Below are 25177 nucleotides of genomic sequence, written 5' to 3'. Positions count from 1 at the left end.
GATCGATAAAATAACAGCCGCCGTGTGTTAAATCCGGAACGCGACTTATGCCATATACTGCCTCATGTGTGGAATTAATTTCCGTGAAAAGGATTGTACGGATTATTTCTTTATCAACAGAGCCAAGATAATACCCGATTGGCGCCACAAAAAATTAATCAGACGGTATCATATATCTCGAGATAGTCACGAGTGCTTCGTTCATGATCGTATAAGTTCTATCGATCTGTTCTAGACGAGAGAGATTAACACTATCATTCTTCCTAGTACCGCTATCTCGAGATCTTTCTTGTTTTCTTGTTATTTGTAATACTGTCACGTAAGATTAGAAACTTAATTAATGCTTTCAGAAATCGTCCGGTGTCACCGGTTTCTTACCGGAAGTAGCTTGAGAATTTTCGACGCTTTTATTTGCTTTATTTCGTCGCCCGTTAAATATTTGGTAAATTAATTTGTCTGTATTAGAGACCCTCCAATAAAAGTCTGGACACGAAGTGCAGTTTTGTATGCAGGGTATAGTTTCAACAAAAATCTACGAAAGAAGAACATACATTTTCTATTTTTTTTTTCAAACTTTCCTATCTTTTTTTATCTATTTCTCTCTCTCTCTCTCTCTCTCTCTCTCTTTCTCTCTCTGGAATTGTTAAAACATAGTGGATTAATCAAAAGTGGCTTTCTCATATCCAGACTTTTATTAGAGGGTCTCTAGTTGTTTATATATACTACTTTGATTTATGAGACAAGAGATGACACAATAATGCAACACTGTAAATCGTTATATCCTTGTTGTTTGCCGATGTTAAACAAAAATGATATGATCACTGTGTCACACTGTGTTGCTTGCTGGAAAGCATCGTATATATCTCGCTCTGTGTCTCGATTTCATACCTTGATTTCGCTGAATGATTACATGTTATCTTGATTGTGCGTAGGTATATGATCCAATCCTATACGTAGTAGACTCAGAAAGCAGAAATTCCCTCTATTCTAATTAAAATGTCCCATATATACGCTCGTAGCAATTAGCTGACTGCTAGGCTATTGAATTAATTAGCATTTCCTCTTTGTTACCCTGTCTGTGGGATATTTTTAATATCCAGATCTCGTGCGACAAGGGTGGAACCTCTTTTCATTGCGTGAGTCAAACATCAACCAAGCTTTTCATTCTCTACGTTCCAATTTTGTCGGTTTATTTTTGTGAAGAATGGGAGCGGCCGATATAATATGTTCTACGAATTTAAGCCGATGTCACGATTGTGATCTCTGTATATTATTTCTCCCTCGTGACAAATTTAGGTAGAAAAACTAAAAAGTAATTGAAGTATTCAATCAATGGGAAATAAACGCGAGCGAATTAACTCTTCCTGGAAAGCAAAGCATAAAAAAATCTGAATAAAAATACCTTTATCATTAATTAAAAATACTTTTATTATACTTTCTTTAGTTATTTCATTTATCTATATAATGGTCTATTTTAATTATTGATTATTACATTTTTCAATGGAGAATAACGTTGAGTATTCCCTGACTAACGCAGTTTAAAATTAACTATCCTCAATTATTTTCTCGATCGAACATATGTCACGAGTAACAAGTGGCATCCGGCACTGTCTTACGGTGCTTTAAATTCAATTTCCTGCGGATGAACTATTCAATGTTTACTGAATTAAATCCGGTTTTATTCACGACGCGGTATATCGCTCGGCAACCTGCCTCACGTGTTCAACCCTGTGTTCCCGGGTAATTCCAATTTGTTTAAGTTGGCAATTGAAATGTTTTGCGAGTGCCAACTTCAGAAGTACGCTTTATTGCAGGGCTCCCGATAAGAGCGGGATTAAAGTTAACTTAACCAAGTACACTTGCCGTTAAAAAAACGGGAGAATATGAGTCTAAAAAAGTCAATTTCTCGCGAAAAGTCTGTGAAGGTCTAGAATCACGAGCACGCGATTTCGAAATAAATTAACAGATATAAGTAGGTGAAATTCGTAGAGCGTTTTGATTGTATTATACATATAATTACCTTATTATTTTCATATACGATCGAATAACTGAATAGTTTCTGACTGCGTTAATCAGAAAATGCTCAATACATTGTTTTTCCATCGAAACTTAACGTAATACGTTTCGCAAATAAATTTTGAAGAAATTAATACAATCTTGATATAAGTATAAAGCATTTTGCTCCTATAAATTAACGTAAAGACGCTATATCTCACGAAAAATAAATTAAAAGACAGTTTTAAAAAATATTTATCAGAAATTGACTGTAGAACTTAACCGCTTCTGATAATCAATCGATGTTCATTTAATAGCTTTGCGTTCGGTTTTATCAATGTAAGATTAACTTTAATCTCTTAGTTCAATTTACTCTTTATCTTCTAATTCTAAGAATTAGAGAAAAAAGTAGACAGTAAATTAAATCGAGATTAAAATTAATTTTACAACATTGGTGGAACTAGACCTTTTAATCTCATGTAAATGATATCGTTCATTCTTCAATTTATATCACACAGAACGCAGTTCTTCCGCACATTCTTCCAAGAATAACACAGCTGCTAATCGTCGAGCCGGACGTATCCTGCTCAAGGAACACACTATGTCAAGAGAAAGTCAAAATTACTCTATTTTGACGTCATGAAAGTGAAAACAATGATTTTTTGTTGCAAAGTCGGACTGTTTATTGATCTTAAGAATCAAAATAAAGTCATTTTAACGTTTCGTTGACTTTTTGTGTGTTCTTTGGGTGATGTCAACAATTGCTTTTCATTAGCAGAGATGTAAACGATCAAAGATATAAACCAACGAGACAGGAAGACGATTGTGCGAACTTTGTGTGGTTTTACGGGGTGCGGCCGGCGCGCGGCGTCGCGGATACTTGACCCAAATGTACGATAAAAGCCTCCTCCCCGGCGAAACGTTAACGTGGAATGTTGAAAAGTCGCCCGGCGTGCACGCACGAATTTCGCCCGTGACGAGCGTCGTGCTGCAAGTTGGTGTCACGGGAGCCTCGAAGCCGTTGGATTTAGATTCGCGCGGACCGGCTCGGGAATAACGCGCGGTGGTAGTAAAGACGTGTTGCACGACGGCTGCGGTGGCGGCTTACATAATCGTCGACGGCGCAAGTTTCGTAAGTGTTTCTGCTGTCGTTTGTCACCGCGTGCATAAACCCGCTTTAATTGAGTCCCAAACAAAATCTGTGCTTCCCACCTCATCTTCGCTTTCGAGGGGGTAAACCACTAGCTGAAATATTGTCCCACAGATTACATGACATCATACACAGAAAAAAAGACTATTCTTAAATCAACCATAATATATTCATATATATAAGCAAAAATATTATAATCTTGCTTCAAAGATATCAATCTTGATTTGATTGAATTTGTATTGATATAAGATTTTTAATTGAGCAAGTCTTGAATTAAGTGCAAGGTAATACTTGCATCAAAACAAATTTAATCAAATCAAGATTGACATCTTTGAAGCAAGATTATAATATTTTTGCTTATATATATGAATATATTATGGTTGATTTAAGAATAGTCTTTTTTCTGTGTATGACTTCGTCTGATTACAAATAATTTTTTCACCACATATCAAATCATTTGGTAAAATATACAAATTTATTTAATATTATACAATGATTTATCGTGGTTGCATATGTAATTATCGGATTATACATAGAGATTTCATTTGAATTTTATAATGATTTCGAGGACTCTGTCCCACGATTATATTAAGTGGTTACCCCACTGAGAGAAAAGATTTTGTTATATGAACAAATCAAGGGAAAGCAAATGTAATATTTGTTAAAAAGCAGTCGATTTGTTACGATTGTAAATTAATTCGTCAATGTAACAAATAATCAATAGTATCGCTAGCAAATAAGAGGCTCATATATATAAAAATCGTAGACGGTTGCAGGGTCTCAAATCGTAAGAAATTGATTAATTCTAGTCAAGTATTCTCCCTATATTTGACTGTGCTTGATCGGTTTCTTACACCTTAAGACTCCACGATCATCTACGAATTCTATATAAACGAGCTAAAGTCTATCCAAAAGATAGGTTAGATTCTATGTAGTTTGTTTCTGTTACTAATAATTGATTGGTATAGCAGACTAGCAGCAATCACAACAACATAATTTGTTGTTACATATTTACCGATCACCGGTTAAAAGTACTAGTGGCTTGCTAAATTAACGAAATCCTTTCTCTCAGTGCCCCTCGTTCGCTTTTCCCATCCTCGCCTGGCACCGCTTCCGAGAAGCGAATTGTGCATGCTTTTCGTCATTGTCTTTGCTGTGAAAAGAGGATTCGTTTCAATCGTTTCAATCATTACGGAAGTAAGATCGATTTTGCCGGACGATCACACATTTTGCTGGATATAGATCTGAAACTTTTGTTGGATCTTGAAAATAGTTTTCTTGGAAATTCAAACTGGTTGTAAAATTTTTGCAGTATTGCTCATAATTTTTTAATTTCCATCATAATTATTTTCATTGTTCAACAATATTATTTTCATATCTGCATCTAGAATTTTTGATCTTTCACTCAAGCAATGGATGCGTTTATTCTCTTCGGCCAGATTTCTTTCATAATTATCTGCATGCATGTATATAAATCGAAAAAATCAAATATATTATTGTGATGCAAGATATTATATGCCTTTTCGGCGTCACTCTATACTTTTCTCATGAATTTACGAGAGAACCATATTATAGGTATTGTAAAATATACAGGGTTGGGTAGTAACTAGTTAAAACGTTAAAAGTTAAAAAAAAAAGTTAATAACTTTTAACTTAGTTATAATAATTTTAAATGCATTGATTTTTAACTTAATTTAGTTGCTTTTAAACTTTAATTTATTAACTTTTTTTAAATTAACAATTTTTTTATCTCTCTTAATGCTAATATATTTTTCTTTTAAAATCAAACATTAGAGAATTAATTTAGAAAAAGTTCAATGATTTTATGATGAGAGATCTATAATAAAAGCTGCACCATACGGCATTTTATTGACTCGTTAGGTTTTATCAATTCCCGCTTATATTTAAATCACACTAATTTTAGGTATCATAAACGTTATATTTCAGCAATATAAATATGAAGTGAGCCTTAGATGAAGAATTGTTGTAGAACAGTATGCATATCCATTCATTTTCTAAATTTTTACGTATATTTTTTGTAACAAATATCTAGTCGATGTAGTCGTAAACATGCATGAGCAGTCAGAAGTTAAAGAAAGTTAGATACAGGTTAAAGAAAAAGAAATAACGCAAACATATACCCTTCTCTCTCGCAAGATTTTTTTTAAAACGCCTTATATGGTGTGACTCTTATTATATATAAGTAACTTACATGTGACTATAAAATTAAATTTACCTAATAATCTATATTTGTACGTATTATTTAAAGTAATTTTATTTTAAGAAAAATTAGGAAATTCTGAGATCTCAAAAATAATTTTTTTTTAAATTATCTTTTTTTTAAACTTAAGTTAATTCAATCTTAACTTAACTCTTATTAAGTTAATTCTTTATTTCTTCAACTTTTAACTTAAGTTTATTAATTTTATAAGCCATTAACTTTAATTTAATTTAGTTTAAAAAAAACATGAACTTACCCAACCCTGAAAATATATCACAAAAAAAATAAACATATTATAACCAAATTTTTTTAATCGAAACATCAGATATTAAAGAATATAACGGTAATAAGCAAACGTCTTCTACATTGCGTATAGCAAACGTATGTATCTTTGTTAATAAAAATGTTAGAGCATATAAAGAAATTCAGAGATACCATAATGAGAATGACACTTATTTTTTTATTGTTCTTTTGTAATAATAAAAATTACTGCTAGATTGTGGTTGTAAATTCGCGGCGGGATCGTCCATATCCGAGTAACGATCATACTTGTCCTGAAGGAGTGACTCTTTACTCTGGACTAATTTCGCTCTACCAGCCCCTCTGATAATGGCAAAGGTCGTGCGGCCTCATTTTAAGGAAGGGTGTGGCGTTACGTGCTGGCTATCGATGGATTCGCGTCATTATCATTCGCAAACATATACACGTGCTCGGCACACACCTTCCCGTAATCAATGCTCGTACACGTTAAAATTGACAGCCGCGCCTTCGTGTCAGCATCCTGTTTGAGAGATTTTGTTCGATCCTATATAGCAGAAGAATTCGCTTATAAATAGAATATTTGAATTCCATGCAGATTATCAATAGTTGGAGCTACATATTGTATGTGAAAAAAATATTTGATTGGAAAAAAATATTACACACAAAATATACACTAAAAAAAAAAAAATTAAAAAAATTTTTTTTAATAGTTCTAAGTGAAAGTTTATTAAATGTAAACATATGTTTATTTGACACAAGAACCATTAATTTAATTTAACTATATCATTTCTTTATTTTAAGTAAATATTTATTTACTGGAAGTAAATGTTTAGTTAATGTACTATTCAAAGAAATATGTATTAAGATTTAATAAATTTTTTCAGTTAGTAGTTTTAACTAATTGCATAGTAAAATAATTATTAATAGTTAGGAGCTGATCCTGTTACTTTTAGCTGATGTTATTACTTTTATAATATTAGTAATTATAGTAGGAATTTTTAATTTAAACTAAAAAGCTTTCCTATTGTTGATTGATATAATTAGTAAATTAAGGAATTTTTTTTTGGTTCTTTAAAGTGTAACTTTTAATAATTTTATAAATTGACAACTTTGATTTTTTAATCTCTAAATTTGACATAATTTATAGAAATTAGGATTTTCGTGAGACATTAAAATGTTAAACTCAATTTTTTTTTAATGGAGAATGTTGAACTATCAATAGATGATAAATTTATTCTCAAATGACGACATGAGAGGAATAGATTGTGATTGCTGCGGTTCATTTTTACTAATACACGAAGCTACATAAAAATGAATTGATTCTTATGAAATTTATAATATTTGTAATTTGTGTGGCATAAAGTAATGTACGACACGGGACATATTTATAACAAACATTTTTTTAAATTTGTTTTTTTTACTGAAGATGACTTAATCTAAAATGGAAACGTTTATCGTTGTTTACATATGATTATTTAAATAGACAATTGCACTTAAAGCTTCATAATTATTTTATTACGCAATTATCCTAATTACAAATACACCGAGAAAAATTTCTGGTTGAAAATGAATGAACCAGAAGATTCTGATCATTATACCAATTAGAATTCCGATTATCTCAACTAGAATTATAATAGATTCAGATTATAATAGAAAATTCTGATTTGTTAATTTTTAACTAGAATTAATAACTCTTTTTCCCTTCAGTATACCAAACGCTTTTTTCTCAGTATGATTTGTGCGACAAATCGTAAAGGCATAAACAAGAACGCTCAATAATATGCGAGGATATCCCTCGTTGAATCGTTGCATTATGTTGAAAGAAAAAAAAAATCGTGGCATCCTGATTATTACGTCGCGTTTATCGTGTCACGCTATAATTACATCGACGTTTATTAGCGTCGTAGCGGAAGCGCGGGAGTGGTAATTTGTGATCGCGTTTGCCAGATAGCTCGCGATGAAGATAATTTCGTCTATACGCTGTCGCGCTGTTTTGCGCATCGACGAAGACGATATATGAAAAGTCACCACTCCAGGGAGTCGACATTTCCGATCACGACATTCGTAGCGGAGCGTGACTCTTTTCGAAAGGGAAAGGGCAATGATTTTAGTGATAACTTGCTCCTCAGGAAAGGGCATTTCTTTATAATACATCTGAGAACGGAGCGAAATGACGCACGGACCGCGCTTCGCTATCTCATTATCAACTCGATAAAATTCAATTATTCAATGTCTCTTTACTGCTGACGATCCTGGCGATCTATGATGACCTTGCCGCGGAGAAGCATCGTCGATAATATCGACCATTTTGCACTCCATCATCGCGCTTTTCCTCGCCGCATCGTGTTTGCTTTATTGATGAAGTCGCGTCTCTCTGGGAATTGTCGCGGGTCCTTGGGAAGCAGCACGTGTATCTAATTTTCCCTCTGTACTATTGTTACGATATTATATTTTAATAATGCGCACGCGCGCGGCGAAAATATTGTAAGTAGACGTAGACGATAATTTTCCATTTTAGAATTATGTCATTTGAAAGAATGATGACTTGAGATTTAATGAGATAATAAATCGAGACTATATTTAGGTGTGATATACATAAAGATGGTACGTAAGAAGTTTATTTACGAGATGTATAATAATAGCTTGAGCGTTTGTTTTATGTGTTAAAAAATTGTGAATAACGAAGCGCGCGACAAGAATAAATAGACGTAAATAATAATTTTTGATTTTAGAATTATGCAATTTGCAAGAATGATTACTTGAGATTTAACGAGATAATAAATTAGTGAGGCTATATTAGTGATATGCATGAAGCAATAGTGTGTAAGATTTATTTACGAGATAATATCTTCAGTGTTTGTTTAATTTATTAAAGATTTATGAATAGGAAGGATATAAAAGATTAATAAAATTGTACGATTTGGCAATCAATGAAATTATAAGCTTATCACATTGAAGGCTCACATCGCGATCGATGCTTCTATCAGACGGGTGTTACTAAAGTCGCGTTCAATCATGTAATAGAAATAATTAAGAACTCCGTGGTCTGACTCCGGAAATCGATGACTTGGAAATTAATCTTCTTTGAAATTCATTATTGACATCGTATAAATGTTGAACGTTCTGTTTTGGTCTACAGAATATTTTAGAATTTTTCGCACTTCTTCCTTTAAGCAAATAAAAACATATATTCTTTCCTTTGAAAAACTGAATGATACAAGCAGAGAATTAAATTTCAAAATTAAACTTTTTTTTAGGCGATAATAAAAAATTGAAAACTTTACTTAAGTAGCAATTAAAGTACACGAGTAGAAATAGAAAATTTATTATTTTAACTCTTGTGTTTGAAGATGATATATTGGTTTTTTTTTATTTCAATAGTGACAATTAATAAAAAATGTTAACTTTTTAGTTATTATTATGAGCTAGGTAAAAATTATCTATCAATCATCAAGAGTAAACTAATAATTTACAGTCTGTCCGTAACTTGTGACACTCTAAGGTCAGAGAGATTATAATACCTGTCAAGAGTAACACACTTTGAATTATGTGCAAATAAAAAGGAAAGTCTTCTATAAAGAATATTTAGAATGGATAGTTTTGGCGATCGAAGTGTGAGGAAGAAATTATTGTATTTTAAATTTAGTTATTTGATTATAAATAGATATAAACTGAAAATATTTCGAGTTATATCACTTTTGATGAATTATTCCGGATTTATCATAATTTTGTAAGATATTAAAATCGCCATAATTCAAAAGTTGTGAAACAAAAATGATAAAAATGACGTTTGTTTCTAAGAGTATGTTCTCTTTACCGATATTATTTGATCAAACAATAATTTTCTATTAGTTTAAAAAATAGTTTTCCCCCTTCTATAAAAAATTTAATTTTTTGAATTGTGTTACTTTCGATGCAAAGGAACGATATCTTTTTTGTGACACGAAGCAGAGTAATTAATTTTATTCTTTTTTTGAAAATTATACATTATAAGGGATGATTTTTTCTTCTTCTCTCTCCACCTAGTTGCCACAAGATGCGATCAGTGAAGGATGACCTTCCTAATCGAAGGCTTGCCTTGTCGAAGACGACTGCGGGAATCGTCGTGACAGTCTTGATAAAACCACACGAACGGACGGCCGGGCAAGCGCTATAGAAATCTTGATCTTATCAGGTCGAAACTTCGTGTCTTGCCTTATCGATCGTTTCGCTCACTCCTATTGGCCGTGTCTCGCGTATCACGTTCGATTTCTACAGTGACTTCTAGACGTTCCTCGGGGAAAAAACTGCTCCTAGCTACTGTTATTACCCCTATATTATTTCCATGATAAACGTTCGTCGTTTACAACGTAATTATTAATTTAAATATAATGACAACTCTTTTATATACTCAGAAATTCGCGATAAACTTTGATGTGTTGGTTTGTCAGTGCAGTTTTACTCGCAGCGTCGACAAGTGCATGCCGACACAGTGGCTTGTTTTTTAACTAAGTGATAACAAATGTGCCTTTTTTTCAAATTGTAATAGAAGCGCGTGTCTCTTATTTAGCTACTTGATAATTCTCCGCAAAAAAATATTTTTTTATTGAATATTTATCACAATTATGCGCTGCAGTTACTGATACTTGGATTTAAATGAACTTTAATAGACTTTAATGGACTTTAATAGATTATAGTTGAGTTCTTTCCAAGAGTTGCATTCCTACTGCAGATAAAACTGAAGTCCAAAGAAGAGTGCACACAACATTTTTCTTCCTTCAACTATTGTTCTTTAAAACTCCAAAAGAATTTAGAAAGTATCATTGATTTTACGACACGTAGGAAAAGTGCTTTAAGTGATAAATACCGATGTTTACAAAGTTTTCGGCAACAGCTTTATATAATGCTTTTTCAAAAGAATAAAGAAAGAGCTTTTATAAGATTTTTTTTTCTTTCTGCTGATGTAGAAAGTCTGACTACTTTCGTGTTTTTACTATTGGAGACGACAATCTTCATTGATTCGCGTACATTGTACCGATACGTTTATTCGAATAAAAATCTTCCATATTCACGAGCTTCTACAAGATAAAAGATAAAGCGGTTGATCGCGAGAGTTGTCGGAAATCTATTTTTCATATCTTCTTTATCTATCACTTTCACAATATATGATAACGAAGTGATTCGAGTGATAATTAACTAAAAGTCCTACATTTGTATACACATCTTAATATATTCGCACGTGTTGCTGCCAAGGTGTGCGATTTAATAAGACAGACATTGCGCGGCTTGCTTCATTCTGGCAAATTTCCCAGGCGATGAATTATTGGCCGAGTCGTTGATCAACGATAAGGCGGGGCAATAATAAGTACGACGAGACGTGGAATCGATCGAAGCTCAAAACGAGGCTCAAAAATAGGCCTCGGTTGACACGTTTAATAGTAGTGAGTATCATCGTGTGATTAGAATAATCTATAATCTGTCTCGTAGTAGCGAGTGATTCATTGTACTTGCTAACAGGTAATCGCTCACACGTGGATCTGTTAAGAATTTACGTAATTCGCAAGGTGCAGCCAACATAAAGTGATAAACGCAAGGCGCACTTACACGAACCTTGAAAACGCGTGCGGCGAAACACACTTGTTTATATTCTCTAACATTTTTAGAGTGAAACTCACTTTGAAAAGTAAAACATCACTCTTAAATATTGAAAATTGAGCCACTCCTTTTCAAAACTGGCTCAATTTTTACTCTTTGGAGTGAAATTTTATTTTGAAGAATTTAAGGAGTATATTAAACGAGCTCGAAATTCACCGAAAAACACATATTTGCCCGAGCGTTTCACTGACACTGTACATTTGTTTATGTCACTCAGTTATTCAAGAGGAGTTTAGGTAACACCCTCGTTATCATAGTGTGCTTTTCACGCGTGTCAAATAAATTATCGCGGTTCCGTCAAGTGAGTGGCTGACTTACAGAGAATATTATCTTTATCTCTGGCTATTTACTTACAGAGAAAATGGATCAGTCAGCGCTCAGTGATTCTTCGGACTTCCCTCTTTTTCAAGACTGGCTCAATTTTTACTCTTTAAAATGAGATATTTCACTCCAAAGAATTTAAAGAGTACGGAATCGTTAACAGATCATTTTTTCATCTCTTTTGGTGCCACTGTGGGTACAATGATATATCTGACTGTTTCTTTTACTTTATGTACTTTAATACGATCGATTCTTACATTTGGATCAGCAAAGAACTAAAGGCAAAAACCAATCATATTAAAGAATCACTGAGCGCGCACTGATCAGTTTTTTCTGCTGAAGGTAGCCTTTGCAAACTTTTTTTTTCGTCCTTTTTCATTTTTATTCTTTGCGCATATTTGTCTGCCCTCAGCATTCATTTGATATGCCGCATATTTAATGCAATGAACAATTCATAGTTGGAAGGAAGAAACGCACGTGCGTGGCACACGCAACACATGACCTCCGGTGTCATTTTTCAATTCCAACGCGCGTAAAAACGCATACAAGGCATACCTTTGCTGCACCGTAATGAACCTTACGTAACATTCACCTATTCCATATCCGTAGATTTCTTCATCATTGTTACGAAATCAAAATTATATTCGAAACGCACATGTGTAATTAATTCGGATTTAAATCAAATGAGCGTGGAAGAACAATTTGCTTCAATGAGAATGGTATCATTATATAAATAATAGCAAAATGGATTGTTTGTGTTTGTTCGCGATCATTCATTTGACCTAAACACCTTATTCGAAAAACAAATTTATGCTTTTGGAGACAATATATCACTTTTCTTACTCTCTAAAATTTTTAGAATAAATTGTCACTTTGAAGAGTAAAATATCACTTTTAAAGATTGAAAATTGAGCTCTTCTTTTTCAATTTTCACTCTTTAAAGTGAGATTTCACTCCAAAGAATTTAAAGGATACGGAATCGTTAACAGGTCATTTTTAATCCTTTGTTGCCACTGTGGGTACAATAGCATATTCGATTGTTTTTTTTATTTTACGTGCCATAACTTTATTAATAAAGGAACTTGCATGGAAAGAACGATTTTGCTGAAATATTTAAAAATTTAACTAGAAACACTGAAAATATTAAAATACTTATGTAGAAAACTTGAGCACGATGAGCAATGCTACAAAATATTTTAATATTCAATCAATCAATTAAGTATCCTATATGACTATTTTAATTCAATAAAATTATTGTTAGATGTATGTCTAGCCAATTTTTTAGATACTTTAGTAAAATCGTTCTTTCCGTGTATAGTTTTCTTGTGCCTTACTGTTTAGTGTTTTGATTGAAAAAAAGTTATATAGTTTACTTTTGTGTAATATTTCTTAATATTCAGTATATTATATGCATGACAAAACGTACAGCATGATACCGAAGAATTAATTATATAAACACTTATTACTCATTCATTATCAGAGATATCTTCATTGCGTTTCGTTGCTTACAGTTGCAGTACTACAGAAATTAAATATAATATTCGTATACCCTCATATAAATTATCTGCATCATACGGCCAATGAATGCGCAATGTCGTCGAGTTTACGTTGAGTATGAGTCATCGGTGTCATGCCATTCGTACCAAGTATATTTCTATGACAAATCTATATATACTCAACCTATCGCCACATTTTAAATAAAAACAAATAGCGTGTTAAACAATGATGTTGATTCAAATTCGATTTTTATTTTGCAATTGAATATTTTTAGACTCTTTATATAATATTTTTCTAATATTTTTTTATAATCTTATAAAATTTTGTAATATTTTTGAGTTTTTTTTAATTCATGTGAACATATGGTATATAAATAGTGAACAGTGAACAGTGTTATATAAAAGACAGCTTTCTAATTTTATTTCATTTTTTATTCCGAATCCGTTCTGTCAAACGAAGAAGATACGTCGAAAATGAGAAAATCGTCATCTGAAAAGTTCGTTATTCAAAAACAGAAGATGCTTCAACAAGAATAGTTAACGTTCGCTCGAAAATGTTCTATCATAGTTGTCGAAGTTTTTGACATGAATAACTCTAACAATTCTGATTTCTATAGAATATTTATAGACTTTTTGTCAACTGTGTGACTCAACAATTTCGCTCCCAGCCTCGCCAATCCCCAGCCCGGTTAATTCAGGGAAACGAATAAATCAGGTCACCAAGGCTCAATCAGTTTTACTTTGTTAAGAATGTCAAGGCGGAACTTCGTTTCTAGGAAGGAAATACGACGACGTACATGACGTCGTATATGACGCATAAGATGAAACAATCGCGAGTGAATGAACCGTGACGTATAACGCCGTGAGAGATTGGTACAATTCCATTCAGGGTCATCAGATATTTTAAATACGTGTCGCCTGTGTTATAGGTTTATTATACGCACGATACGCGATCTGCGTCTATCATTATATATTAAAGCCCTCGTTGTGTCTTTAATCAGGCGTGATCTAAGCCTCGGATTGCATTGCAACGGGTTTGCAAATACCTCGAGAAGTATGCGAAGGATATTAGAATAAATATATATGTATTAATATCGATGATTAATCGGTTAAGAAATCAAAGGAAATTACTAAAGGAAATCACAAAATCTTTGACACACTGAAAAAAAATATTGTCAATTTTAATCAATATTTAGTTGAATATTGCCAACTAAATATTTATTAAATATAAAGATATATTTATTTGATACAAGACATGTTAATTTGATTTAACAATCATTTTTTTTACTAAACAATATTTATTTACTGTAAGTAAATGTTTAGTTGGCAGTATTAAACTAAATATTTATTAAAATTGACTATATTTTTTTCTCAGTGTATGAATTCCATGTCAGTTCTTTTCTTACCATTCGCGTCATTTCTTCTCTGCTACATTGAAAACATTCTGATAATAATCAGATCTAAATTATATAGTTAGATGAAGAGAGAGAGAGAGAGAGAGAGAGAGAGAGAGAGAGAGAGAGAGTTTTGGTAGAATAATTTCAGTCAAATGTTCGATTAATAAAATACTACTATACCGTAAAATGGGACAATTTTGACCCTAAATCGGCATAACTGTAATCTAAATTTTGATAATGACCAAATAATACGACTCAAATTCTGAACATAAGACGGTCCAAAAACGTTCTAGGGATCACCTCAGTTTGTACAACAAATTAGTGAAAATCTTTGATACAAGTAAAAGTTGACAGCATAAAATGTAAATTAAAAAAAAAAGGCAAGACCGTATGGGTCGTTCCAAGAAATTTAATGCTAATGCCGGTGGTACTGTAACTTTCAAATGCCATAACTTGGAAAATTCTTATGAAGAAAAGGTTTGTAACCAGTGTTCTGATAACGTCTCAACGTTAGCTATAAAGATATGCTATGAAAAATGGAGAGTAGTTCCGTTTAAGATTTTTATGTTGACCTTGAAAGCATTTCCTCAGGTCATTCCAAGGTCAAATTAATATCATCATCTGATAACTTTTTTAAAACCCTATTACTTTTGTTTCAAATATTTTGTAGATAAATCAATATTTTTTGAGATATAGCCGTTCCAGAACTTTTGCCATTCATTATAATAAATCATATTTCTTGGAACTTATGACCTATACGGTCTTGCCTTCTTTCTTAATTTACATCTTATGTTTTTACGTCTTATCTTTTTCGCAACGTATCGAAATCAGTATACGAATCAGTTATCGCATTGACTATAGCTATACATTATGTATTCTCTCGCGTTGGCGAGGTGAAAGGTCACGAGTAAATCGATCATGTCGTCGATTTCATTGCAGGCGCCGGCACAGTCAATGCAACCAGCCAGGGGGAACCCCCGGGTTCCCAGTCCTGAGCCGTTGCGACCGTTCACCCCGCCGGATCTCTCTTCCATACCGCATATGGACGACACATCCCTGTACAACGGCAGCAGTAACAACAACGACAACGCATCACCTGCGACTAACCGGGCGAACGACGGTGCACAGCAGGAACCCACCGGGCCCTTCATCATCGGCAGCCCCATCGATCTCGGAAACATCGATAATGTCGACAATATCGGCCTTCGTCTGGATCCCGTTACACGTGGCAGTAGCAGACGGAGAACGCGGGAGCACATCGAGCTGCAGGAGACCGGATCGCCGGATTCCGATGGTGAGTAAATTAATTTGTCAATTAATTACTTAGAATTAATACGTCTTACGTAGATAATAAATCAAATTATTGTTGAAACGAACTTCGCTTTAGAGCTTCTGTTTACTCACCACTACTATCTCAGGTCATGACATCAGAAGCAACAAAAGTACAATAACAATTCTGGCAAATTATATTTGAATAGAAATATTTTTCAATAAAACAATATTTGCAATCAACAGAATAAATTTATAAAATGTATTAAAAATTATTTTTTTTATTTTTTAGAGAGAGAAATTAAATTACACATACTTTTTGGATTTTTTACATTTCGCTGACGCATTATTGGATTTTTTTGATATTTCATTGACACATTACTGTGTCACAAGGTAAATGACTTTGTGTTACACATTATAGACAATATTCTTTATGTATAATCTTAGGTTTCAAGTTTTGAATTATTCTTTCTCAGATACGATTTCATTCGCAACTTAGATTAAAATATCAAATGGACAACTTACGCTTTTTATTTCAACGACAAGATTACGCTTGCGATTTTATGAAATGTTATTATTTAATCATATTCATTTTTATTTAAGATGTTGTAACTAATTAAAAATTAAGAATAATTTTTTATATAGTAAAGACAAGAATTTGCTGGCAATTTAACGAATTGTTATAGTTATGATCTTTTCATTTATTTAACATTATATAGTTGTACTTGTGTTTATGATTTACCTTTGTAACATTGAAAATGACCCGATCGGAGTCGAAACGTTTGTTAACTTTATGATTCTAATTTAATTAAATTTAATTAATAAATTTAATTAAATTTGTTTGTTTAAATATTGGTACTATGCCCTTTTTGATTGTCATATTGTTTTATACATACGGAACCTTATAATTACTTATTTTATTTCTGTTATATTATTATGCTATATTATTAATTTAATAGTTTTCCACAGCTTATTTTATTTCTGGTTATGCATAATTCATTTCCAGATATATGAAACTAAAGTATGCATAACCATTTATTTCCGTAAATACATATGATTATTTAGTACTTAACAAAATAAAAGGAGTTTTCAGTGTACTTTACAAGTTGGTTTTATCGATTGCGGTGTTATTTTATTGAAACACTGTAATCCATTTTATTTTCATATTAATATATTTTGCCAGAATTTTTATCATGCATTTTCTCGCTTCTGACATCACAATCTAAGGTAACAGTGGTGAACGAGCAAAAGCCTTATATTGAACGACGAATAACATTTAGTTGCTAAAGTCCTTAGTTCGGCGGCTATCAATTTTCCTGATAACTCGGGATTTCATAATTTACAAGAATTCCTTCATAAAATCGATTCCAGGTTTCTACCTGGAAACCTTTAATTTTATCTATGCACTAAAGATTATATTCTTCAATGCAAAACGAAGCTTCATTGGTGGAACTCGTGATAGTAGTGGTATTCGCCGAATGTGGCCCTTTCAAGTGGTTGTAAGAGGAGGAAACCATCCCACTGATGGCATCGCCGCTTTGTCCTTGGCCTATCGATGCCGTTTATATGTATAATTGTCACGCCACCGCACGCTTCTCCACGCTTCCTCCGTGGAGCAGCCGTTGCGTTCCGGGGTACGGTCGGTGCTGACACCAACTTGTTGCCGACGATGGGCGCATGCGTTTTCACGGTGTAGCACGTGAATGTGATTGACGCATTCGTCTGGGCTACCCCTCGGAACCAGTGCTGCATCGGCAACAAGCGTGAGCCTTGTGCAAAAACAATAAAAAGCATTACAAAAATTATCGAACCGCTTCAAGTCCAAACTTCAAGGAGACCCATCCTCTTTTTTCGTATATTATTGCGGATTTTGGATTCTGATTCTGCACCATTTACGATTGGGAAGTATTTCGCTTTTTTTTTTGGTACCGTCGACTACAAGGTCGGAGTAGAGGGAGTTTGGCTCTTGGCTTCCCAGTTGAATGGAAGTCCGCATTCGGCGAGACTTGGAGTGCTTCTTTCCCTCCAATCAGAGTAGAGGGAGTTTGGCTCTTGGCTTCAGAGTTTAACGGAAATCCATTCAGCAAGAATGGGAGTGCTTCTTCTTTTCCTCCAATCAGAACAGAGGGAGTTTAGCTCTTGGCTTTCTATAGTTTAACGGAAATCTATTCGGTGAAACTCGGGGTGTACATAACAGTCTCGGGATCGCATTGCGTTGCACTCGCGGGAAAGGTGCCACAATCAATCAAGCAGCATCTGCTGAACCCGGCATCTTGACATTGAACGTGTGCCAAGTGCTGCGGGACATTTCGCGGTTGCAGTCGTGCGAATCCCATGGGCGTCGCGGTGCGTCCTGGATATCGCGCGACGCGGATTTCCCGACGACGGGATCGATGCCGGGGCGACGCGTGTGCGCGTTAACAACACACGTGCATGTAAGCACCGATGTGTCGCCGACGTGTCGTCTTCGTCGTTGTTGCGCCAACAGGGGTGTGGCGAGGGAGGAGGCTCCTTCTGACGCGCGTCTAATGATGTAGACGCACTTGTTTCAAGCAATCGTTACCCTGATTCGGGCGAGAGCGGATCACATATCGGATCGCATCCGTTTTCTTGCCGTTGCGTCGCATTGTGTCGTTTCGGAAAATTGTGTGCGTGAGGCAAGTGCGTGCGTAGGACGTATCCATTTTATTATTTCTGGACGGAGAAAAGGTGCGAAGGATCGATTGCGGGCGACCAGATACGCTAACTTTTTTCCTTTGCGGAAGGCTCGTTCAATCGTCGAACGAGGCGTGCCGATTCGTCCAGGATTTTGGCATCGCGATCTTTTTATCTGAATTGGAGTAAACGTAGAGAGACTTTGGGAATTTGTGTCTGAAAAATTCCTGTACACTGAAAAAAAATGTTTGGTTGAAAATGGACAAAAACCAGAAGATTCTGATTAAATTAATCAGGATTCAGGTTATCTCAATCGGAACGTTGATTTAGTTAATCAGAATCTTCCGGTTTTTGTCCTTTTTCAACCAAACATTTTTCTCAGTTTATAATTATTAGTATTATATGTTTAACATTGAGAATGACTCGATCGGAGTCAAAACGTCGTTTGTTGTAACTTTCATATAGCTCTACTTTTTATTACCTTTCGTTAGTCTATATTAAATATATTATTTTTGGCTCGTAGCTTTTCTCAACATATTTCATTTAATTTTGTATTAATTAGGCCATATTATATTAAGTATTTTTCTCAGTGTATGCGCTTCTGACTGTCTTACAAAACAAAGATTGCATAGAACGAAGGATCGATTCGATATTTTATTTACTGAGCTACGCGAAGCTAATTTGTGAGAGTATTTCGTATCGATTATACAATAACGTGAGGACGAATTATAAATAAGTTAAATGTCATCAGTTTAAAAATCTCGCTAATATAGCATTTATTTCGTAGCGTTAAACTTCACGGAATTGAAAGAGATGTTCGTTTTATAAATAATTCTGATTCCACCGCATTCACTGCCGATGATATAATCTCCTTTCAGTTTCATAGGATAAAAGATTATGGCCATAAACTTGATCTATTCTCGTGAAAAAAAATCTTTGATTGAAAATTAGCGAATCAGAAGATTTTGACCAAAACAATTAAAATTTTCAATTCAATTAGAATCATCTCAACTAGAATTATAATAAATTCAGCGAGAAAATTCTGATTTGTTCATTTTCAACTAGAATTTTAATTAATGCATTAGACTCTTTTTTCCAGTGTAGTGAATAAAAAAACAACTGTAGCAAACTATATTTTTTCTTAAAAAATAATTTTAAGCATTAATCTTCTCTTATGCCTCTTTTTAATACAATATGAAAGACCTGAATTGCGTGTTTCGGTATCGTCTTCTTCATGTAATGATTACAAGCAATATCATTATCTGATTTTTTTTCGCTATAATCTTCTAATATTCGAATTATCGTGATCGAGTTCCGATCAAACAAGGCAATTCTTATAATGGACAATAAAATAAATTAGAAATACAAAAATAAGGCTCTCCAAATAAATTGAACTATAAATACGTTGATGTAGAAAGGAAATGCCAATGTGAGCCGACACCAGTTCTTTGTGTGTAATCCAATATATGTATTAAAGTATGTGATACAAACGGTTTTTTTAGCGTTTTACTTATCTTTTCATTATTAATTGACTTTATGGATTGATTTTATATTATACACTGAAGAGGACCCAGTACTATAGGGTCGAAACGTCTGTACCATATATTTAATACATATATTGGATTACACACGAAGAACTGATGTTGGCTCACATTGGCATTTCCTTTCTTATAATTCCGCGATTTCTAACCCAAACCGACCAATAAATGGTCTGCATTTTTGATATATTTTGATTCTGCATTAAAAGAGACGAGATATATTAAAAATAAGAGATTTATGTGCTTGAAATTAATTCTTAAGGAAAATGTAGTTTGTGCGTTAAAATTTTTTTTTATTTATTGCAGATCCAGTTTTAGTATTTTATGATGATGTCACAAAGTGCAATTTATTATCCTAATTTTTTTACTAACATTTTAATTGCTACGATCGATCAAACGGGACATACATTGCATTAATTCTGATGATGGATCGAATAATTCCATGATCTTGCTCAAACCGATCAACGTATATATGACCTGCATTTCAGCACATTTTAAATTTGCTTTAAAAGAAAAGAGATGTATTATAATGAAAAAGAATTAATATAGGATTTCAATTAGGAAGGGGGCAAAATTTTTTTTGACACAAAATTTATTAAAACACTTATATTAAATAAAAAATAAATATTCAGCAAGGACGAGTGAGAGTAAAAGAACTGCGCGGTAATCCGTATGCTATAATTTAACCATCATAAATTGTACTCTCTCTTATCGATATATCGCTGATGATGGCTTAAATTGAGCCGAAACATCCGATTGTTTTGTAAATAATATAAGAAGTTAAGAGAGAGTACAATTTATGATGGTTAAATTATAGCATACGAATTACCGCGCAGTTCTTTTACTCTCACTCGTCCTTGCTGAATATTTATTTTTTATTTAATATTCAGATATATCTGAAATTCAAACATTTCATTAATGTGAACGATGAGTCCACAGAACAATTCTAGTATTTATCTTTTGTGGATTCATCATATTAATGAAATGCTGATGATATGGCTCGAATTGAATCAAAACGTTCGATCGTCTTGCAAATGATATAAAAAGAAGTTAAACATTATTTATGCATGACCATAATTCTTTTACTCTCACTCTCTCGCCCTTGTTGAATATTTACTTTTTATTCAAATCTTGTCGATTAATGACTATTAAAGTCTTTGAGGATCTTCAGTGAACTTTCTTGAAATATGCATTAGCCAACGAGTTAACTTTTCGTCGTAAAACCGATGTTTATAATCTAATTGTTTTTCTTTATCAAAATTTAAGAGCAAGACTTCCTTGCTCTCTTCATACATCTATACTTCAAATTAATTCTTGGCTGTGTTCAACAGAGAAAGCAGCTTTATAACCGTTATAAACTTCTTTAATACGATTGGTCTTGTCCTTAATTCTTCACTGGATCTAAATGTATAAATAAATCATATTAAGCTGCGTTGTTCCACCTTTCGATAAACCTCAGCTCACTTTCTTACTTTCTCTGTCATGCTCTTACTCTTTAGTTTATCCATTAGATAAATTATTACAAGTTTATCTAAAAATGGAACAATATTAAAGCCTTTAAAGAATTTTACAACAATTGTAAAACTGCTTCCTCTGCTGAACGCAGCCAATGTAGTTCATTGAAGATTTTTATTTTATTTCTCATAGATCCAGTTTTCATATTTTACGGCAATGTGTCATAAACATGCGCGTATCTGCGAAGCCAGGAGGCGAAATGTACGCGACGGAAATGCTAATCGCGTCAGTTTAGCGCTACGATCGTCCGATAAACGAGCGCAAACGTTTTGCATGCGAACGGAGGACGGGATGTAATAACGCCCGGGATTACGCGACCGCCCACCATCGCGTTACCGCGTTACGCAATCGTTATCTCCCGGACAACATATTCGGCGTAGCGTAGTGTGTCGCCGAGTTTTTTTTTACGACCGGACGGGAAATCGATAATCCGACGTTAATTAAATCCATCGCGTCACGTTGCACCGTTTCCGCGACGCCGAGGACGCCGCGACGTTCTGGAGATCCTCATTCATCTCTCGTACGTTCGTTGATTTTTCATCAGACGCATGGAACACGTATCGTAAATTCTTGGTACTCTTGGCAGTCGAACATGTCGAACTTGAACGTATGTATACAGGGTGTCCCGTTTCTGTCGCGTTTATCTTTCGACGTCAAGCTGATTTCTTCGAGCAATCCACAGATTAAACTTTTTTTTGACGAACAAGCATTTATTATAAACGTGTTGAATTGAAACAAAAGTTTGTTGCTTTATTTCCCCAATAACACAGATCTCCAAGGGACGTTCCAAAGAACATTCAGAAAATATCTCTATCCTAAAAATATTCGTCAGAACGTCCTTTGAATAAAGTGTGCTATTAGGGTTGTATCATGTCTATGTGTTCTTTTAAAAAAATTGGCAATTATATTATTCGATAGAGCAAATTTTAGCTTTAAAAATCTATTTTTTAAATTGCAGCACGATAATTTTTAACGGAGTTATTAAAATCAAAATGTTTCTTTTATTTAACAACGCGATAACTCAATAATAAAAAAATCTTAGGAACATTAAAAAAAAACGATTTTATAGGGGAAACTGTAAGCTTTTACAATAGAAAGCCAAAAATCTTCGCTTTTGTTTTTGGGTACGTGACAGGTCCACAAAGAAGAAAATTTCCCATTTTTTATAAGGAAAAATTACTAAACTCATAAGAACTCAAAAAGCGTAGTGATCTTTAGAAAGTAGAGATTTTATGAAAATTCTCATTTTAAGAGCTTTAAAACCCTTTTTTAAAGTTTAAATTTCGTGAGAGATTTTATTAAAATAGAGATTTTATTAAAGTAGAGATTTTATTAAAGTAGAGAATTTGATTAAAATCTCTACTTTCTTAAAATCATTTTAAGCTTTAAAACCCTTTTTTAAAATTTAAATTTCGTTCATTTTTAACGAAGTTACAATTGCTTAAATTTTGAAGTTCGTAACGCTATGAACTTTTGTTCCATCTCAATATTATAAAACTTTCTATTTATTTAACATTATTATCATTATCACATTATTTTATTATATAATATAAATATATCTATATTTTTGTTATATAATTTGAGATTATATTTTACAATAATTTTCTTATTATTATTAATGCGTACATTTGTGCTGCAGAAGTATTGCGGATTGACTCGAGAAAGGCCAACGAAATACACGCGGACACCCTGTATAAGATGCACTGCTACGCAGCGCTGTAAACACGTGACAATAACGTCGTCGTCGACGTCGTCGTTGGTATGACGCGATGCGATGCATCGGTGCGATGCATCGGTGCGAACCATTGGTGCAGTCTTTTTTTTTTTCACGCGGAAACGCGAGTGCGTTCGCCAGACGTTCGCCAAACGTACTTCAAGAATGTGGCTAACTGTGAATAATCACGCGTTTTGATAAGCCGACCGTTATTTACGGAAATCATTCCTCGAGCACGTCAGCTTCGGCATAACCTCAAAAAGTCACCGCGGACCAGTGGAGGCGCGTCGGCGTCGGCGTCGGCGTCGGCAGTCCGTTTCCTCCTCCCCGAATCTCCGAATGGAAGCGAACGTAACGCGCACCGACATCGTTGCGCGGCACATCGCGCGCGACGATCGATGCAATTAAAGGGGGAGGATTATTCATCGGGGTTTTTACAGGCGATCCAAACCGCGTCGCGGAACTGACGTCGCTCCCGTCGTCTTCCCCGTTGCCGTTTCCCCGATGCGGCGACCTTGCAGCTGCTGCTCCGGTCCGGCCGCGGCACGAGCTCCCATCAAAGTGCCGCACGCGTGAAAGAGAGAAAGAGAGACTCGTTTATCACTTCGTCCACGCAGAGCAACGCGGAGAACGGAACATGAATCGGCAAGGGCGTAGCGCGCGTGTAGACATGTGAGATACGTGCGTGCGAGGAAGTAAGAGAGTAGAGAGGTAGAAAGATCCGGCGAAAGAAACGGTACGCGTGACGACGACGAGCGACGATCATGGAAGTCGCCGCCACGAAGCTGGTGCAGTGGTTCAACGAACTCCGATCCCGGGTGCATCTTTACCTGCACGCCCAAACCCGTAAGTCATCCCCGGACAAGCGCGTGCGAGGATTCATTCAATAGCGAGGATTCATTCAAAATACTAAAGACCGCGGGAATGTCAATACAAAAATACAGTCGACGGAGCCGACCGGGTGATTTCCACGGTGTACTTCTAACGATTTAATAACAGCTTTGACAGCGCTTATCAAGGAAGTTTTTTGTTTATTCTTTCAAACCTGATTTTAATGGAACTATGATAACAAAATTTGTTTAATTCAATTTAAGGGCACTTCAATAAGTAATTCATACTAAAAAGTTAATTTCTTTGAAACTAATTTTTAAATTAATAAATTATATATAAATTCTTAAATTAATTCTTTTCAATATATAAATTATGTTCAGATCTCAGATGATGTCGATAGAACTAAATAATTTCAATGGATGATGTCTTCAAATTTATTGTATGTACATTACAATGTACAGGATATATAAAAGGATTAAGACAATTTCCTGACCTTTCTCGTTCTTTAATGTTCCTGTTATCTCGTAATGCAAGTCAATAATAGTGGCGCCGATAATATGCTCGCGAGCTAAGAATTTTTTATAAAGATTTATCTCTTATCTCTTACTTTTATCCCGAAGAATGTATCTGACTGTTAATACATTTGTTGGAACTAAAGTTTGTTACGATACTTCATTTGTCTCGTGTCTACATGTTTAAAAAGAATTGACATTCAATATTTTTAATTTTAAGAATCTGTTTTTTTAATTGCAGTACGATTTGATGATTTTTGATAGAGTTATGAGCAATCAAAGTATAAATGCTTCTTTTATTTAATCCGCGATAACTCAGTGACAAAAAATTTTAGAAACATTAAAAAAAAAGATTTTATAAGAAAAACTGAATCCTAAAGCAAAGCTCGAACTCCGACGAAATCGCTAGATGTCGCACCGCGCGCGGCACATCGACATGTCTTTTTATACTACCACAGCAATATCTCACGCAGCCTATGATACACGCAGTCCCACATACGTGTCAATTTTTGTACAATGAATTCGTCGCGATAAAGCGTCTAAATCTAATTCTAAGAACTCGACGTTGTATGTTCGTGCAAATTACGTGTTTGGGAACTATTATTTCGTACATTCGGGTTGCAAAGCTTTCATATCAAGCAAATGTTGTCACGACTTGACAATTGAGA

General features: G+C 34.2%; 1 protein-coding gene across 8 annotated transcripts in view; it reads left to right on the top strand.

Annotated features, from left to right (window-relative positions):
- ATP8A (ATPase phospholipid transporting 8A1) overlaps positions 1-25177 on the top strand; it is a 44919-nt gene that overhangs the window by 4009 nt on the left and 15733 nt on the right. For 4 of the 8 annotated variants that reach the window (XM_018505497.1, XM_018505500.1, XM_018505502.1 and 1 more), the window contains exon 2: positions 15415-15769. In XM_018505497.1, coding sequence (XP_018360999.1) covers positions 15415-15769 — 355 coding nt within the window. Of the gene's footprint in view, positions 1-3049; positions 3128-10727; positions 11048-15414; positions 15770-18432; positions 18454-23214; positions 24013-25177 lie in introns of those variants that run through there. The other 4 variants (XM_018505499.1, XM_018505498.1, XM_018505504.1 and 1 more) reach the window with 4 other exon arrangements.

Source organism: Trachymyrmex cornetzi, unplaced genomic scaffold (assembly GCF_001594075.2).
Source record: "Trachymyrmex cornetzi isolate Tcor2-1 unplaced genomic scaffold, Tcor1.1 scaffold209, whole genome shotgun sequence".
In the NCBI taxonomy this organism is placed as follows: Eukaryota; Metazoa; Arthropoda; class Insecta; order Hymenoptera; family Formicidae; genus Trachymyrmex; species Trachymyrmex cornetzi.
Note: the sequence above shows the minus strand (reverse complement) of the source record. Positions and strands in the feature narration are given on the sequence as shown.